Genomic DNA, 19197 nt, shown 5'->3' with positions numbered 1-19197 from the left:
AAAGGGCTCCTATATTAGGAAGCGGGTAAACAGCAAAATACGAAGACGCAGAGGAATTAAGAGACAAAATAACATGAGAATGTCTATGATCGAGTTTCACTAAGTACTTACTGGCGTAATTAAAACAGCAGGGTTTTTTTTCGCTTGTATTTCGTTCCCATTGCTGTTGCAGTGACGCAGAAAATTAATATTGTGTATCTTTCCGCGTATTTCGAGTCCGCTAACCACGCAGTGGTACAGCACCAACAATGACAAAGCATGTGCTCAGTATCGTCAAGTATATCGCTAACACTTGGGGCACAGCGGCGAACCGAGTTGCCATAACTAAGTTACCCGAACAATAACCTTCTAGTGTAGGTCACGCGAAAGTCTCGTCTGTGAAGAACACCATCAGCTTGCTTGCCCAGTCCTGAGTTCGCGTCATATTTGGCATTGTTAAGGTCGCCTTTTGCGCAGTACACCCTACCGTCTCTGCAGCTCGTTAAGTAGCGTCGAGGGTTTCAGGTTGCTGAGAGAAGTGCCTCTCATACTCTTCATGCTACCGCGGCCCTCACTGGTTGTAGCTGAGTAGGACACTGCACAGGTTGCAGCGAGGGATGCAGGTTCAAATATCGGAGACGTCTAGAAGCGAGGTGGGAAAGCTGGGAGTATTTATGTGACGGCCAGATGTACTCATCCAGCAGTCACGTGGACAAAACAAAGAGGAGAGAGAAGTGACACAAAACAAAACACGAGACAAAACGAGAAAGAAACCGCGAAACTGCAGCCTCGTGATGGAGCGTTTTCAGGATGCTGAATGTCCCGTAGTTGAAAGAACAGCAACTCTATAACAGGTATGCGAATCTATGGGAGCGGCCGTTGTCCAAATTTTAAAAGTAATGGCCGGTATAGTATAAGGATCCCTTTCTTATTATCGCCCAATCGCCCAACGTAGGCAGGGTGCCACTCGGTAAACTGACGAAGCGTGAAAAGAAATAGCAGTAGAATGGAATCGTTACACTATTCTGGCCCATAACTCGATTGAATGCGCAGCCGTGGCTCCCACGCGACGCCACAACTGTGTGCTCGCAGGCGCGTCGGAAGAAGGCGCGTTTGCTCTACATATATGGTGATTGTAAAGGAGGAAAGAGACGCCTACTTCTGTAGCCCTTAAGGGAGCACATCGCAGAATGCGCGTTTGTTCTCCGCCGTGCGTTCACTCCCCGTGAAAGCGCGCGCCCCTCGCACCCTTTCACTCGCACATACAGCGTTCGGCGGCGCGCGGCGACTATTTCATCTCCATTGACGTCATACGGAACCTCACGGCGACGGCGACGGCGACGGCAGAAATCTGCTTTTGAGTGTCCATATAATTGCTATCGCAATAATATAGCATTTTATTTTGCATCCAAGATTTTCAAATACCCAGTGGCTTTAGTGTTGCCATACACCAAAAGAACATTTTCCCAGAAACCGTGAGGTAACATTACTTCCTTTAAAAATGTACAGCCACCTCAAGAGCAAATGGTTTTACAGTTATTTTGTGCTCAGCCAGTAATGTACAGAGCCTTCTTTTGAATGTCCAGGAGTCTTCATATTTAGTACACGTTCACCACAAGGTACTTCTGCTTTTCTTATGACCGGAAGCAAAGTTTGGACTGTGTGCAGCCTTCTCAATCCCCGGGGCACCCACAAGCTTTTCCCGTCATCCGTCCAGCAATATTGATCTGTTAAATCTCGGACTTGATTCTCCGAGAAACACGTGTTCAGAACCAAGAACTCCTTAAGATTCTACACAGCACGTGTCATCTCGTCCGCCGCATGGTATGTGAAATGCGTACTGAGCTCGAGCCGAGTGTGGCCTCTGCCAGACTTGTCCCGAATATCTACCAACATGTGCAACTGGCTCATATCATCTGTTGCCTCTCCGGAAAAGTTAATCTCAATGCGAAAAAGCTTTGGAAGCGTGTAGAGCATCTTGAGCAGCATGTCGTCGCTGGAGACACCGTAAACTGCTATACTTTCTAGTTCCTTGCAGTCATGCAGCATATGTTTAGGGTATTCTGGGTGAGCGTTCTGTCACTGATGATGACGAGTACCGCAGCCGTGGCCTAGTGGTAGAACGCCCGCCTCGGCTGCGGGAGGCTGTGGGTTCGATTCCCACCGCCGCCGGGAACCCACTGGTTCAAAAGGGTACAAGCGTACCCCGGCCTGGCGTTCGGCTTCCTTCAGGGGTGATACGCTTGGGAAAGGAGCCTGCGCCCTGAATTGGGGTGATACGCTTGGGAAAGGAGCCTGCGCCCTGAATTCCCGTCGAAACCAACGTGAGCACGGAAAAAAGTGGTGTCTGGGCCGCTCCCATGGCGGTCATTTCCCATGTGGCGCCCCAAGCACCTATTGAGGTGGGGGCACCTTCGGGTTGAGGTCAAACACCCCTTTCCAAGCGTTCAGGTCCCATAATGGCCGAGCACCAGGCCGGGAGCGCGCTTGTACCTATTTTACCGGTAGGTACCCGGCGGCAGCACTTGCCATACACCAAAGCTTCTCTCCGCTTCGACTCGTCACTCTGCACGAGGTGGCCGATCTGCTGCTCATTCAGCTGGAGTTGTTGCCCGTCGAGGCGTTCCAGCTCTCGAGACGTCCTGAACCTGGAGTCAGACCACTCCGTGAGACAAGACCATCGGGTGCCGCAGTCGCCGTGACTGACAGGATCCGGAGCTTAATTTTGTGGAAAGCCTCAAGAGCCTGAGCCACTGTCACATTGTTGCCGTTCTGAACGCTGTTGATCTTAAGCGTCTGTATTGTCGGGCATGCCTTAGACCTGTGCACCAATTCGTTTGTCGAGATCCGAGTTAACGAGAGACGTGTCAGATGCTTCAGGGATCTGAGGCACTCCCGTGTGCCTGTATGGCGAATGTATTTCGAGTTGAATTCAAGACGCTCAAGCAGGAAGCAGCTGGCGCATACCTGCTGGAGAAGGTCGTCCTCGATTCGCACCTCTTTTGAAGTCGAAATCACTATGACACTGTTATGCCATCGACGGCGACCCGGGCGGCGGCGGAGGCAGCGTCGTAGAACAAGGGGGATCGCGCCGCAGACCCTTGGCCGAAGACATGAAAGTAAGGTCAAGTGAACAGTAGAAAAACCCCTCGTACAATCCCCGTTCAATCATGGTGACACCATTCTATCAGGTGACGCCAGCAGCACTTCGTCACTGCCGCTCTGGGGCGTCTCAGTCGGCGAAGAACAAACGCCCGTTCTGTGCCGTGCTCCCTGAAGGGCTGCAGAATTAAGCGTCTCTTTCCTCCTTTACAATCCCCATATATATATATATATATATATATATATATATATATATATATATAGAGAGAGAGAGAGAGAGAGAGAGAGAGAGAGCAAACGCGACTTATTCCGTCGCGCGAAAGGCCGTGGGGGGACGGTAGGGAGGGAGGAGAGGCGACGTTTAGATGCGGCACTAAATGCGTATTTATATAAAAACGTTGCGAGGCGAAAAGGTGGTAAAGACTTCCGACGCTGCTTGACAAGTTTCCCGTTCTCATCAAGTCGAAAACCTCCGAGCCACCTCCAGAGGCCCTGGCAACAGTCGCCAACGCCGCGCGCGTTCGGTGCGAACGCGGGCAAAACGGCGACGGCGTCGACACCAGTTCTGCGCGTTGCTGGTGCTGCTGCATGTCCAAGTTTATACAGCTGATAAAACTACTACTGCGTATTCTCTACTAAGTTACTATCGCAATTGATGCTTCACCTTTCGGGTGAAACTGCGACACTTTTTAGTGTTCGGCGTGGTGGGGAATAGGTTCTCCTAAGTCCTCTATAGTGGTTTAGAATGGCCGAGTAGTCGCACGGGACGGGAACGGGTTCCTCAGGGGCGGAGTTGGAGGGTGCTCGGCTCGTGTACCCTCGAGCTACCCTATCCGCCGCCTGGTTTCCCTCCAGCCTCATGTGACCCGGGGTCCATATGATCCGATGCTTAATGGTGTGTGTATGTACTGAGATGCTCGCCAGTGTCTGTCACGCTCAGGATGATACTGAGGGTAGTCTGGCTAATGCGCCCTTGTAGGTAGTTGCGGCAAGCCGCTTGGGAGTCCGTCAGAACTGTGAACGATCGTCTCTGTTTGTACCCGTAGGCAAGAGCGAGCGCAATGGTTGTTTATTAGGCTTCGGTGATGTTGTGGCATCGTATGGAGGTGCTGGTCAGCCCTTGGGGTTCGTGGACGTAGTGGACGCGTCGCAGCAGCAGCGTTCAAAGTAGGGCTAGCGCCCGGGTAGCGTCTGAGCCGTTTTAAGTCCGAAGAAGTGGTCGCAGGAAGTAGGGACGCTTTTCCGTAGTAGCGTCTGAAGTCCGTAATGTAAGTCGCCGCAGAAGTATATAGCAGGGGTTCTTCATAAACAGCGTGGGCAGCAACTTGGACGCGTCGCAGCATCAGTATAGTACAAGTAGAACAGGGATGCGTCACAGTAGCAGCAAAGTCCCTGGCGTCCATTGCAGAAGCAGAATCCGAAGTAGTAGTATCGCAGCAGTGGTGAGGTTCGCAAATAGTGCCCCCAGCAGTAGAAGTCTTTTCACTTCGTCGCCAATTGTTATGTCGTCGACGGCGGCCCAGGCGGCGGCGGAGGCGCCGTAGTAGAACAAGGGGGATCGCGCCGCATGTCGTTGGCCGACGACATAGAAGTAAGGACAAGTGAACAGTCGAAGAACCCCTCGTACAATCCCCGTTTAATCATGACGACACCTGTATAAATAGGCATGTCACCAGGTGATGGCAGCAGCGCTTGGTCACTGGCGCTCTGGGGCGTCCTAGTCGGCGGATGCATGGACATCACAGAGAAATTTTAACGTCTCGAGAGCGCGGATGTCATTAGACAGCAGCATGCCCTCACCGCGCAAGAAGACGGTGCCAAGAGACTCGCAGTTTTAAAGAATGGCCGGCATGTGTTGGTGCGACAGCGCGCAGCAAGAAATCAGCAGCTCTTTCATCAGTTTGAAGTGCGCTGAGCAAGAAGCAATTACTTGAATAAAGATGTCATCACAGACGTCGAGCTTGCGTGTCAGCGTGGGTCTGTCTAAAACAGCGCGTGTATGCCTCGCGCTCTCCGTTTTCCACAGGTTTTACGCACATCGGTCCAGTGGCAAAGGTCGATGGCTGACTTCTCCCATCGCTCAGAGACGGAAGCCTCTATTTTCTGAAGCCAGCTTTTCGGAAGATAGCCGAATACGTTCAAGGTTACCTCCACTGGAAGGTCGTCGAATCTCATCGTAATTGCGCTGATGATGATGATGATGATGATGATGATGATGATGATGATGATGATGATGATGATGATGATGATGATGATGATGATGATGATGATGATATCCTCAACACATGGCTCGTACCCACTCCGGGGGATTGGCCAAGAATTGGGCACCTGAACTTTTAGATATGGTTTCTGAAACTACAGTTACTGTGCAATTTAGTAATCAGAAGAAGAAGATTAATTTTCTTAAACTGCTTAGACGTTCTTGTTCCTTCAACCTATTTAACTTATGGTACGTACCAACGAGGGGGGGGGGGGGGAGGAATTGGAGTTCTTCACGATGATGACGATGATGATTATTTCTTGTACAATGGCACAAACCTTCTCTAGGCGATATGCCATGATCCGGGTATAGTAATATAATAAGCGAGGAAAACTGTGTACACGTAGCTACGAAAGAAACCGATAACAAAATAAAATAAGATAGTGTGTAATGAGGTAGTCAGTCTTACCAGAGGAGGCGTTGGTCTTACATAGGCTCACGGGTCTATGTTGCGTGCAAAGAAGCAGCAGCACTGCCTCGAGGTCCGAGGACACATGCCTCAGTTCAAGGCGTGCGTCATGACAGATTTAGCGCTTGTCTGTTCGACCTGTATTCGTTTCGTCCTCCTCTCTCTCGCGCTGTTTTTTTCTTCAAGCCACGTCAGAGGTTTAGCGAGCTCTTCAAGTCATTTCCTAGTGTTGTAAAACGTTCGCGCGTAAAAAATGTGTGCCAAGTCTTCGAGAACACAGGACGTGTAGTACATTGGAGTACTAATCTGCCTAATTTTATTTTTAAGTTCTCCTTGGTGAAAGTGAGATTGGGCCGAATGTGACACAAATGCATACCATCGAGTCTGCCGAGAAAGACCCGCGCTGCCGTTAACTGTCTCTCCAAAATGAACGCTCGGAGCGCCACGCAACAGTACACGGAATGGCCGTAGCTTGTATGCTTCTTTGCCTTCTGGTAATGGCTCCTACTTAATATGGTGGATTGGCCAAGACTCAGATTGAATTGGAAGATGATTAGCAATTCCAGGAAAGCAACTGAATCAATTAGGGAAGAATCCAAGGAATATAAAATACCGTAAGCAGTCGGAAATTTAAAACAGCGTCGCACGAACCAAGGTCGTCTCTGGACCTATCCTCGAGGCAGTTAAAGCTACTAGGAAGGATTGGATGTTACCCGCTCTGCACCATGTCAGGCAGCCCTGCGCACAACATGCCCTTTAGGGCAAACTTAACGTTGCCGATACCATGTAGTCAGGTTCGGTGTGGTGATGATTGGTCCACTGGCCATGTTGAAATGTAATAGGGGTGACACAACGCGCAGAAAATAACTGTACAGAAGAGATTGGCGATCGAAACTAACTTTATTCAGAGCGGACAGGGAACTTTTTAAGCGAATCTTTATAGGCTCACGAGTGTCGGCGGTGGTGGTGTCACGCTGAAAAGTTGGCCTATCCTGGCGATAGTGCAGAAAGGGTCCAAGCTCAATGGCACATACCCCTGTCATGTGGGCCGATCCTGGTGATAGTGAAGAGAGAGCCGAAGCTCAAAGTCACATACCCCTGTGGGCTCGGGGACCTGTCGCGCCCTTGAACTACCCTTGGCATACATGGGACCCAAAGAGACAAAATCACCAGCCCTTCCCCTGTCGAGAAAATGGGAGTAAGCGAAGCTTGTCGTCCGATTCTAGCGTGAGGGCTTCCCAAGCCCAGGCGAAACGTCAGCGAAGAGCCGCCGACCCTGAGTTCAGGGCAAACGTAGCGGAACGAACGCCTGCGACGGTGTCGTCTTGCCACAAGCTTCGCTTACGCCATTTTCTCGACAGGGGAAGGGCTCTGAATGTTTATATAGGGAAGTTGCCAGAGTGCGCACACATTTGCTCAGCGCGATCAGACCACCGAGACGAAATTGACAATGTATGCTTATTCTAACATATATACAGTGCTTCACAGGGTCAAAAACGTATCGCTCATAAAATGTGTTCTTTAGAAAAATGTGCATTTCATTTATTTCATGGTGCAGGCGCTCACAACCCCAACTAAGCCCACGGACTCGCTTTAAATAAAGAAGGTTTCTAATAAAGTGCTGTCTCTCCAGCAGAAATCGGCTGGTGTGCGAACGACAAGTGGGCCCATTCAGTAGTCCCCGACAAGCACTGCCCTTGATAGTGCGACGGTACCTACAGCTTTCGAACGACGGCTTTTCGCACTGATGATGGAATTTTCGCACTTGCTCGCATTCGCTGATTACGGGACACCTGTTGCTCATTCGCAGTCCACTATTCCTATATGAAAAACGTTGAACTGATTGTAAAACATATATTTTTTTACGCGACGACCAGCGTCTTTACAAACGCTGGCCTATACAGGTTTGCGATATTAACATTTAGACTTCTATGTCGCTACGGTGTGTGGCACCGGGTGTGCACGCTAAAGACGTCCCGGCGAGGCTGGAAGACGCGAGGGTTTCACTGGCGGAGCAGCGTCGGCGTCGGGGGAACGTCGGAGAACACCTCGATGGGTTCGGAGTCCGAGTAGATGCGCATGTCGGCGCCGCTGAAGTCCACCACCTTGCGCTCGTGCGAGAAGCCGAGGAAGACGTCGGCGAGCGATGCCTCGCACACCACGTAGTCCTCCTAAGTTGCAGCTCATCGTTGATCTTCTCCATGCGCACGAACACGTCGCTCCACGGGATGGCCGTGTCCTTGACGGTGTACTGCAGCATGTCCTGCGCGTAACTTAGCCCTTTAAGACGCTCCGCACACAACTGTGTACGCCAAAAAAGTGCGTCAACAGCAATAGCATTGATGACAATAATGGTACTTAGAATGTGTCGCATACATCTTGAAACTGTTGTGATTGGAATCGTGTTGCAAGTGCGAATAACGGGCTCGAAATGGTGCAGTAAAACGAGTGGTAAGGTTGTGCGTACTTGCTCGGTACTAGTATGTCGTTGTGTTTAGTGGGCGTACTCCCTTCATTCTTTTGCACAGTGTGTTGCATCAGGCATAATTTTCAAGTGCCTGGATGGGTGCTTTTCAAGCCTGCTTGAAATAGTGGGCGTTCTCATATGTAATGTTCCTATAGGGAGTTTTCGCATGGACTCCATGCTCTGTAAACTTGACAAAACTCATCAAAGAATTGAAAATTCAGCAGCTGTGCGCTTTTTACGATTCTGAATATGCAAGAAATGCGGTGAAAGTAAGTTTTCAGTCAACAGAATTCATTGGCGTCTTAAAGGCTTAGAGTAACTAGCCATGCATGTATAGGCTGCGATACGGACCCAGTGGTTGTTGTACACTGGTTACAGTGGATACAGTGGTTTTGGATAGGTGAACGACGTTGAATGTCGTTGTAAAAAACAGTGCACTTATCCAGTACGATGGAGCCATGTCTCTCGGGCGAGTTCCGAAGAGGAATTTGTGAACAGTTCCACAAACAAACGCTATCGGCAATTGTTGGGCGTATACGTGTGGTCATTTTTCAGTTTTCTGGAATTAAAAAAAAATCGCCTGTTGCAGATAACGTAATTCTAGACCTTGAGCTGGATTATACATAGAGGCGGACATTACTTTCACGAGAAGTTTAAACACATATGCAACTAATTAAGAAATCACTAATTATTTTCATTGATCACTTTACCGCACATATTGCAGTTGCAGAATTGTAGGCAGTGAATTAGCAAGGAGTATCCACTTGGAATGAACTTGCAGAATGATACCAGTTTGAAGATATGCGCCATCAAAATCGCCGTAAAAATGCACTGTTGTTCCACTCACGTTTTTTTTTTTTTTTTAACAAAACGCTCTTTTAAGGATTGACGCATAAAAGTATCTCGAACGCTGATGTATTTCGTTCCCCACATTGTGAAATAATTTCTCGAAAATGGTGCAATCCTGGAGATTCAGTTCGAGTGGATACGTCTTGCAAGCTCACAGGCTACAATTCGTAATTTTCAATATGTGCCGTAAGACAATTAATTAAGAAGATTAATTTAGTGATTTTCTTATATTAGTTTAATATGTATTTTGATTTCTTGTGCTAGTAATGCGCCTCATTGAAATAATCAAGCTCAAGGAAAAGAATTATGCTATCTGTCACAAGTTATTTTTAAAAGCTCCTCAAAACTGAAAAACCATATCACTCCGCCTGCGTGATGGCTGTTGTGAAAACAATCTTGCTATTTTAGCTAAATTAGACAAGGTAGTGGGTTTTTAACTTGATGAGTGGTCAACATTTGCGCCAGGGGAAGCAGATATTTTAGACTATATAACGCGATCATTTCATTTGCCCGTATTTAGATTATTCCCAAGAATAGTTAGTGGATAAAAAAATTGTGTAGTTTCAACTGAATGAAAATACCGTGAAGTCTCTACTTTTGAGAGACGTTGCAATGAAGCGACACTTAATAGAGCTCTATCGGTATTATGAATATTATGAAGCGTAGAGCATATTTTTTTTCTTTAACGCCTTTCAGTGAGCACTTCATCCAGATTCAAGACAGCGCCTTAGACCTGTACCTGCGGTCTAAAATTTGCGTATATTACCGGGTGCTGGTATAATTGAATATCTCAGGCCTTGAAAATGTCCGTTTGCTATAATTTATATCTTTTTGTATTGTTGAACATCTTTGTCCTTACACGCAGCAGCACGAAGATTCTCAAACTGTAGCGTCTCTGCCTGCTGACGACATCTTAACGAATCACATAGCCAGCATTGAAAAAAAAATAATAAAGGCGCATCCGTTGTCGTTCAGAAAGACGTCACGTTAATGTCGAAGCTCCAGCAGTGGGCGGCGGTGATGATGGGGTGATAAATGAGAGTGGCGTCTGGTCTGTGCGTCTGGCCAGTCTGTTGGCAAAATGCCCATCAGAAGGCGTACAGATTACTGATTCTGACAATCCCTGATAATCCCTGTGCAAGTTTGACAACGCGCACTGCCAGGCAGGATAGGCCTGACGCCACGAGCAGGGACATATCTTACGTCCCGTTCCACTACTCTGCCCGTCTCGGCTGTTGCGATGGAACTACAATGCGTTCCCGAACAACGCATCACCCAACCCGCTTGCGGTTATAGTCAAAATCACTTGAACGCGCCTTGAACTAGCCTAAAACGTCATTCACTTTTGTTAGGAGAAGATTATCTGACAATATATTTAAGATTATGAAGAACACATCAACAAGCCTAAAATTCGAAGCACACGCTCGTCGTAGAGTTAGATTTAGAAAATCATGTCTAAATTTGCGACATGAAACGCAATAACCTGAATAATTAGGTTTTGTTGTTATAACTGTTTATAAGCGTCGTGTGATTCATGTCTCTAGAGTGCAAGTCTTTCACTTAGCCTTTTTGGATTAGTTCATCATGTGCCGACTGGCCAAATTCTTAGCCTTTTTGAGTGGCATGGCACTTCTGTTCGTAAAAAAATTATTTTTAAATATTCGTGAAGATTATGTCACAGCAGATAATTACAATGATAACTCTGAGCGATTATGTTCAATATCGCGTTACAACATGTCCCCTCCAGAACGACTACATCTGTTGTACGTCTTCACGCACTCAGGGGCGCAATCGGAGATCTTTGTTCGTTTCGCGTTCTGCTCAGTTGCTGCAACGTCACAAAGTGGCAGTATGCAAAATTTGTGACAACGGCAGGGAGAGAGCACCCAATCAGCAAGAGGTGAACTCGAGCTCGTCGTTTCTGGTGACGTCGAAATGACGACCCGTTCCTGCCAATCATTTTGATTACGAGCACGTCGTCTGCTATAGGAGCAGAACGCGACGAGAGACGTGAAGGTCGAGCGGTCATCCGCTCGTTCCGAGACCGGCTTCGCAAGGCACGTCGGGTGGATTGGATTGGATCCGAACGTGTTTCGAACAAAGATTTCCAATCGCGCCCCAGGTGTATCCATCTGCGACACTACGTTAACGCTATGCTGAAACTCTGATAGCGTTTCATTGGAGCGCGCCGTTCACACCAAAGTGCATGCGCGTAGACAATGTGTCCAGGCTGCGCCCGGATGTTCTATAGACTGCTCTTCCTTCCGCACCTGACCCCTTTGTAAAGCGTATTCTGGTACACGCCTACGCTAGCGCTGCAGCTATGCTAAATGTACCTATGTTTCAACGGCGTGTGTGCCAATAGCGACAAGGTGCGCGCACTCTACGTCTTCACGCACCATCCGGATGTCTGAGAGCTATCTCCTTTTTTCATCTGCTTCCTTTATTTGGCGTACTGCGGTATACATCTACGCTATAGTATTACGTTATACTAAAACACTCTATTAGTGTTTTGGTGGAGCGCGCCGCCAGCGTCAACGGGTCACCGTGTTCACGCACCATCCGGATGTCAGAGATGAGCGAAGAGGGGAACTGCTCCTTCATGACGCGGTTGACGGTCTTAATGTAGTCTCCCTCCTGCACCTTGTCCTTCGTAAGGCGCACGGTGACGGTGAAGCGCTGCTTGCAGCCCTCCTTCAGCAGGCTCGTCTCGCCGATCACCTGGAACTCGCCGCTCTCCAGTACAGCAACCCGGTCGCAGAACGAGTCACACTCGCGGAGGCTGCACACGGCGCGCCGTCGGTCAACAGGTGCTCCTGCTGACTCCATTTTATAAGGGAGCAGTGTACTCGGTCAATAAGTGAAAACTGAGCGTACGAACAGGACAAGGAAGACCCTGGTCCCGTTCACGTACACTGTTTTTATTGCGAGAGCAATTAAGCGGGTTCACGTACACTCCAAGGGGATTTCTGCCGTCGGCGTCGCCGTCGCCGTGAGGTTCCGTATAAAGTCCAAGAGCTATAAAATCGTCGCCGCGCGCTGTCTGCTGTATGCGCGCGTGAAAGCACACGAGGGACGCGCGCTTTCACTGGGAGCGAACGAACGGCGTAGAGCAAACGCGACGTCTTCGGTTCCGCGAAAGGCGTGGGGGGATGGGAGGGAGGGAGGGCGAAGTTGCGTTGAGGCACCAAATGCGTATCTTGCGACTGGGCGCAAGGGGAACTGGAATCTCGCAGGCGAAAGGTGTAAAGCGGGAAGGCAGCGCGGGAGAGATGGGGTGCGGCTTCTGCTCTGCGAACAACTGCGTACTTGTACTTTGCGCGGCGGCGGGCTGTCGCGCGCACCGTATCTTGAAAGCGATCTGCAACACGGCTCCTGCATTTGTGTGCTGTGCTTTCGCCACTCAGTTTCCGTTGAAGCGATAGACCGCACGAGCCTTCGCTCGCTGCTGCTGGCGCGCTTGCTCAGCTCGCGTGTCGTACACATCTTGCGCATTTGCAGGAACCGGTGTTTTAACTAAGACTAGGTGCGTCTTTTCGCAATGATGAATAACGGTGCATTCTCGTAGCGCGAACACGGGTATTTTAAAGCTTGGCTTCAAGTTAACTGAAACACGCTGTCCTATAGGTTAGGCTAGGTTGGGTTAGAGTAGGAACAACGCTGGTCGGGGGCGTAAGGAGCTGCCATGCATACCAGTGTGAGGCGAAGACCATGCTCGTTTGAGCGCAGCTGTGCATCTTCTCGATGCAGCGGAAGAGGCGTCCCCGCGACATCGGGTCTATTTCGCGCGTGCACTCGTTGAGGATGACCAACTTGGGGCTCCCCACCAAAGCGAGCCCCACGGACAGCTTGCGCTTGTCGCATGGCCTGCGAATGACCGTATTTGACTTCACAAGGTATTTCTCACAGTATAACTTCGTTTACCGCAAAATTACACTTGCACGAACATAGGTGCTGGATACAAGACTCATGTTGCTCTTTTGTAAAACAAGAAAATCTAGAAGTACTAAACATACAGACAATTGGCAAACCAGTTCCGCGGAGGTCCGAGAAGTGGGGACCGGTTGATGAAACAATGAACAAAAAAAATGTCATTCAGCCGACAGTAGTTTCAAAGGAAACCCGTGAGAGGTTCTAAGAAAGAATTTACATATTTGAAGAAAATTTTGTTCTAGTCCGGGGATCGAACTAGGAATCAACGCGTTTCTGTATGGGTGTCCTTTGTAGCCTCATGGTGATTTCGGGTGGATCACAATTTCATCCGTTTCCAACAGCCAGACGAGAAGTCCACCTTCTGCCTCCAACATCAGAAAACTTCGCAGTACTATTGTTGCAAGCAAGAAATGCACCATCTCGAAATAACTGCAACGTTTGATGACCTTGGCATATAATAACCATGGGCTCGTTCTTTCGGTACTCGAATGCTCGCCGCAGTGGTGGTCTGGTGGATGCTGCCACCAAGCTCGATTTCGCCTTTCTCTTGAGTCTTACCTTAGTCGTTAGCACCCATATAGTTCATAGTAACAGATCATTCGGTAATCCCATACATCGTGACTGTTCATGCCTATTTGCTTATGGAGGTAGGGTATGGGGACTATTAGTTAATACATGGAGTTTTATGGCAACGACTTATTTTGTTAATGAGAAAGGCGAGGCTCGAAATTAATTTTGACCACTGTGCAATTGGTCAGAATCAATTGCTGAAAGGAGTGAACCTGAGTTTGTCGACCCTTTCGTCGCGTACGTTCCGGAGTCCCACTTTTCCCTCGATGAAGGACACTTCTTCTTCGATCGCGGTGCTGGGCAGACCACGCAGCCGAGCAATCAGCTGCAGCATCTCGTGGCTTGTGAGTCTCGTTACCATCGGGTTATTCTTTGGACAGTAGCCAATCTGCCGCTGGTACTGCGAATCAGTGGGGAGAACATGTAACGGGGCGTCGTGCCCTCATGGTTATATGGCTGATAGTGGTTCGCTATTCGAAAAGAGCAAACAAATCCCGTGTAAGTACAGCACGTGTTTATGCTAACCTTGTTTCCTTAGTGGGCTCTCTAAACACAGGACTGCGAAATACTTTGCGCAGAACTGCTTGAATTGAAGTATGTTTCGTCTTATACTTTGCCTCACAAGACGGCCTGTCGTACATGACGCGTAACAGGAAGTACCAGACTAAATATTTTTATCATTTTCGGGCTCACCCAGGGGGCTGAGAGCATCACTACACGACAAAAGGTGTTCTGCAAAAAAAAAAAAAAAATGTCGTCCTCCGACACGTTCATACCTAGGAATTTGGGACAACGGGATTACTTTGCATGTTCCCCAACCTAACTAGGCCCCATTTTTTTTCGCCTTTGTAGTGTTCATTGTATCTCTTTATTACCTCCTGTGTGAAAACTGCGCTTCGATTCATTTCATTATTTGTCGAGAAACTTGTTTTCCCTTGTTAGTTCGAAGCTGGCAACCAAGTACAGGATAATCGAAACTGTAAATAGACAACCAGGAGTCATCAGAAAGAAAGTGAGAGAAATAGAGACCGTGAATTGGATACAAAGAATGGAAACAAAAAAGGACAATGGAGATTTACAAGAATGAGAAGAAAGAAATTAGAAGGGAAAATCTGTGCCATAACACAAAGGGCAATGCCTTGCTATTTGAGGCTCGAGCCGGTTGCCTAAGGACTAAAACATACCGGAGCAAATATTCGGAACTAGATGAGACATGTGTATGCTGCAGTAAAGATCCAGAGACCACTCAGCACATCCTAATTAAATGCGACGGGATCCACCCAGCGAGTACCGTAGGTAACGTGCAACTCCCAGAAGCACTTGGGTTTAAAGTGGAAGGAAACATCAACAGATCAGCCGCAGAGATAAGCAAGAGACGATTACTGTACTGGTGGAAAAAAAAAGCAGCGAAAAGATGGATACGACCTGATCTCTTAAAATCATAGGTAGCGGACAAGGTAAATTTTTGAAAAAGAAAAAGAATAATGAGAGGTATACAACAATGCTAGATAAAGAACATGTATAGTATACCTGATTAAATCAAGCAGGCTAAGTGACTATTTGTCGCCGCCCCGTTTCAAAGGAGATGCCAATAAATTATCATCATCATCATCTGTAAACCTCAAGTTGCTGAGATACTCACCGTTAATCCTCACTCCTAAGCCTTCCCAGTCTAACAGTTTGAATACTACTTCTAAGCACGTAGTGAATGTCATTGGAGATATTGTGTCTCCTTGGCCGACCCCTGTGTTAGTCGGTATTTTTCCACTTTTCTTGTGGAGAATTAAGGTAGCTGTGAAGCTTTTATATACCGGTTGTTTCAGCGAACACTTTCAAAAATTCTTAAAGGTTCCCTGTAGCCGATAGCACAATTCTAGTTCGTCAGCTGGTCTACTCGAGGAGGCGGACATTACTTGCACAAGAAATTGAAATCCATAATCGACTAATTAACAAAAATTCACTAATTGGGTTTTAAACTAATTACCTGATGACCCATATTGCAATTTACAAATTGTAGCCGTGGACTTCGCAAGGCGGAAAAATGCATTGGCATGCCAATATATATATATATATATATATATATATATATATATATATATATGCATTGAAGCACGAAAGTAACTGGCGCGCCAATGCATTTCTCCGCAAAGGTCGGTACTTCATATCTCTAAACTGGTATCATCCCGAGAATTCGTTCCAAGTGTATCCGCCTTGCGAACACCATAGCTACAATTTGTAAATTGCAATATGGGCCATCAGGTAATTAGTTCAAAACTTAATTAGTACATTTCTGTTAATTGGTCGATTATGCATTTCAATTTCTTGTGCAGGTATAATGTCCGCCTCTTCGAGTAGACCAGCTCATTAACCAGAATTGTGCTATCTGCCACAGGCAAACTTTAAACAATTTTGAAAGTGTTCGCTGAAACACCCTGTATATGTAAAGGCACTTGTAGATTTGGGACGCACGTACGAAAAAAAAAGTTTTAATTCCTGCATTTCAAGCGGGGTCCGTTGCGGCCAGTCCGGGACCTGTCATTCCCTGGTGAAGGCCGGTTCCCGGCCGAAATATATTATATATATATATATATATATATATATATATATATATATAATGTCAGCCTATATTTATGTCCACTGCAGGACGAAGGCCTCTCCCTGCAATATCCAATTACCCTGTCTTGCGCTAGCTGGTTCCAACTTGCGCCTGCAAGTTTTCTAACTTCATTACCTCACCTGGTTTTCTGCCGTCCTTGACTGCGCTTCCCTTCTCTTGGTATCCATTCTGTAACCCTAATGGTCCACCGGTTATCCATCCTACGCATTACATGGCCTGCTCATCTCCACTTTTTCCTCTTAATGTCAATTAGAATATCGGCTATCCCTGTTTGCTCTCTGATCCACACCGCTCTCTTCCTGTCTCTTAACTTTAGTTCTAAGATTTTTCGTTTCATCGCTCTTTGTGCGGTCCTTAACTTGTTCTCGAGCTTCTTTGTTAACCTCCAAGTTTCTGCCCCGTATGTTAGCACCGGTAAATTGCAATGATTGTACACTTTTCTTTTCAATGACAGTGGTAAGCTCCCAGTCAGGATTTCGTAATGCCTGCCGTATGCACTCCAACCCAATTTTATTCTTCTGTAAATTTCCTTGTCATGATCAGGGTCCCCTGTGAGTAATTGACCAAGATAAACGTACTTCTTTACAGACTTTACAGGCTGACTGGCGATCCTGAATTCTTGTTCCTTTGCCAGGCTTTTGAACAATAACTTTTTGTCTTCTGCATATTAATCTTCGACCCCACACTTACACTTTCTCAGTTAAGGCCCTCAATCACTGTTGTAATTCGTCCCCATTGTTGCTGAATAGGACAATGTCATTTGCAAACCGAAGGTTGCTGAGATATTCTCCGTTAATCCTCATGCGTAAGCCTTCCCAGTCTAGAATACTTTTTTGAAGAGTGAATACTTTTTTTAAGCATGCAGTAAATATCATTGGAGAGATTGTGTCTCTTTGCCTGACCCCTTTGTTGATAGGTAATTTTCTACTTTTGGAGAACCAAGGTAGCTGTGGCTGACTTCAGGAAGGGGTTTGCTGATACCACGTTTCCGTACTTTTTACACGCTGCAGTCTTTGAAATATAATCTTCCGGTAATCCTCAATAAATACGGACATATAGCAAAGCCCACACAGAATTAGTGCGTCAGCTCTTTTCTTATATTATACCTACCACTATTGTCGTGAAGCTACATACATTAGTAATTCTTTTTATTGCGATAGCAATTATATGGACACTTCAACCGATTTCTGCGTCGCGGCGTCGCCGTCGCCGTGCAGGTTCCGTATAGATTCCAAGGGCGATAAAATCGTCACAGCGCACCCGTATGCGCGAAGCGAAAGACGCGCGTGGGAACGCGCGCATAAGCACGTGAGTGGGCCGAAGGCACGGCGGAAAGCAAACGCGACCGTCCCGCGAAAAGGCCCGGTTGGGGTTATCGGGAGGGAGGGAGGCGGGTCGGCGCTGTGCTCCGGGGCCCAAAGGCGTATCTTACCACTCAATCTCCCACGCGAAAGCAAGAAAACGGGAAGAGGGGGGGGGGGGGGGCAGCTTCTCCTCTGCCAACAACTTCTCTGCCCGACTGTCGCCCGCACCGTCTCTTATCTCCACACGGCTCTGACCTTTGTATGGGCTGTGCATTTGCCGCTCAGTTTCCGTTGAAGCGATAGACCGCGCGAACTTGCGCTTGCTGTCAGCGTTTTGACAGTCGTTGGCTGTGGTCATTCAGTGTGATCTATTCATGTTTGCTTGTGCGCGCTGACACCACGATTGTTAATTCAGTTAGTAAGCCAATGTGTCCAAGTTTATGCAGCCGATAAAACTACTATCCTACTCCGAATAGCACTCTACTAATTCGCTATCGCAATCGATGCTTCGCCTTTCGGCGAAACTGCGAAATTTTTTTTATCACAAGCTAAATCCTCCGTGTCTGCTTGTATTTCACGTTGGTGTGTTTAGAGTGTATAATATTTTCCTGATGTATGATATTGTATGTGTGTATGCATATGTGAAATGTGAAATGAGTATATATATATATAATATATATATATATATATAATCATGAAAGTCGAATATATAAAGGGGGAATATACCATATATATATATATATATATATATATATGTATTTTCCCCTTTTTTATTATATTCGACTTTTATATATTTTTGTGCATTTTTTTCTTTGGTATATAAATAATTTTTTATAGCAATATATCTAGTATTGTGTATTCTTATTCTGATGAACTATTAGTTTCTGTTACGTATGTTTTTGTTTAACGGTTCGACATGCATGTCGAAGTCAAGCCCTGCCTTGAATATGGTGCCGGGCCTCTGTTAAGCTGCAGACCGCAGCTTTTAGCCCTGTCAGCCAGCAAATTTGTTGTGGAAATAAAGAATTTGACTTTTAAAAATTTGTTTCTACGATGGATCATATCCATGTCATCAATCAGTAATTGAGAAATCTATGGAGTAGAATCAAACAAACAAACACACACCACAAACACACACACACACACACAAACACACATATATATATATATAATATATATATATATATATATATATTATATATATATATATATATATCATCAGCCTATATTTATGTCCACTGCGCAGGACGAATGCCCCTCTCTGCGATCTCCAAATGCCCCTGTCTTGCGCTAGCCGATTCCAACTTGCGCCAGCAAATTTCTAACTTCATCACCCCATCCAGTTTGGGTGATATATATAGGTGGGGTAATGTATATATATATATTATATATCTATAATATTATATATATATATATATATATTCACTGCACTTCTTTCAGTAACTTGCTCGAGCGACCAGTCACGCGGCAATTCTGCGTGTACTCGCGGGCCCTTTCACGCTCGGGAAACACATTTACGTGGCACGTATTGCGGAACAGAAAGCTGTATCGGGAGTTTGTCATGTTGTTCTACAGTTTTCTCATTGACACTTTGATAATTAGGGCAGTACTTCTCGAGTTAGATAATTTACAATTAGCTAACTAAATCTCAGCAAGGAAAAAATTACTGACGGCTACTCCACTGCACTGGAAACAATACGCACTAGG

General features: G+C 46.8%; 1 protein-coding gene across 1 annotated transcript; it reads right to left on the bottom strand.

The window, feature by feature from the left end:
- Nucleotides 1-2574: 2574 nt before the first annotated feature.
- LOC119444815 (glucosylceramide transporter ABCA12) lies at nucleotides 2575-13965 on the bottom strand. Its single transcript, XM_037709156.2, has 5 exons — nucleotides 13782-13965; nucleotides 12760-12933; nucleotides 11626-11848; nucleotides 7910-8013; nucleotides 2575-2800 (listed from the first exon to the last, which is right to left on the bottom strand). The coding sequence occupies exons 1-5, from the start codon at nucleotides 13928-13930 to the stop codon at nucleotides 2575-2577; spliced, it is 876 nt and encodes a 291-aa protein (XP_037565084.1). The 5' UTR covers nucleotides 13931-13965.
- Between the last annotated feature and the right edge of the window lie 5232 nt (nucleotides 13966-19197).

This window comes from Dermacentor silvarum, chromosome 3 (genome assembly GCF_013339745.2).
Source record: "Dermacentor silvarum isolate Dsil-2018 chromosome 3, BIME_Dsil_1.4, whole genome shotgun sequence".
Taxonomy (NCBI): Eukaryota; Metazoa; Arthropoda; class Arachnida; order Ixodida; family Ixodidae; genus Dermacentor; species Dermacentor silvarum.
The sequence above is the reverse complement of the archived record's forward strand: the minus strand, read 5'-3'. Positions and strand labels throughout refer to the sequence as shown.

Excerpts from the sequence above, each read along its gene's own strand:
- LOC119444815 (XM_037709156.2), bottom strand. The coding sequence starts at position 13,930 with ATGGTAACGAGACTCACAAGCCACGAGATGCTGCAGCTGATTGCTCGG. Across the intron at positions 11,849-12,759 it reads ATGGTCTTCGCCTCACACTG|CCTCCGCGAGTGTGACTCGT; the intron begins GTATGCATGGCA and ends CGCCGTGTGCAG. Across the intron at positions 8,014-11,625 it reads TCATCTCTGACATCCGGATG|GACATGCTGCAGTACACCGT; the intron begins GTGCGTGAACAC and ends AGTTACGCGCAG.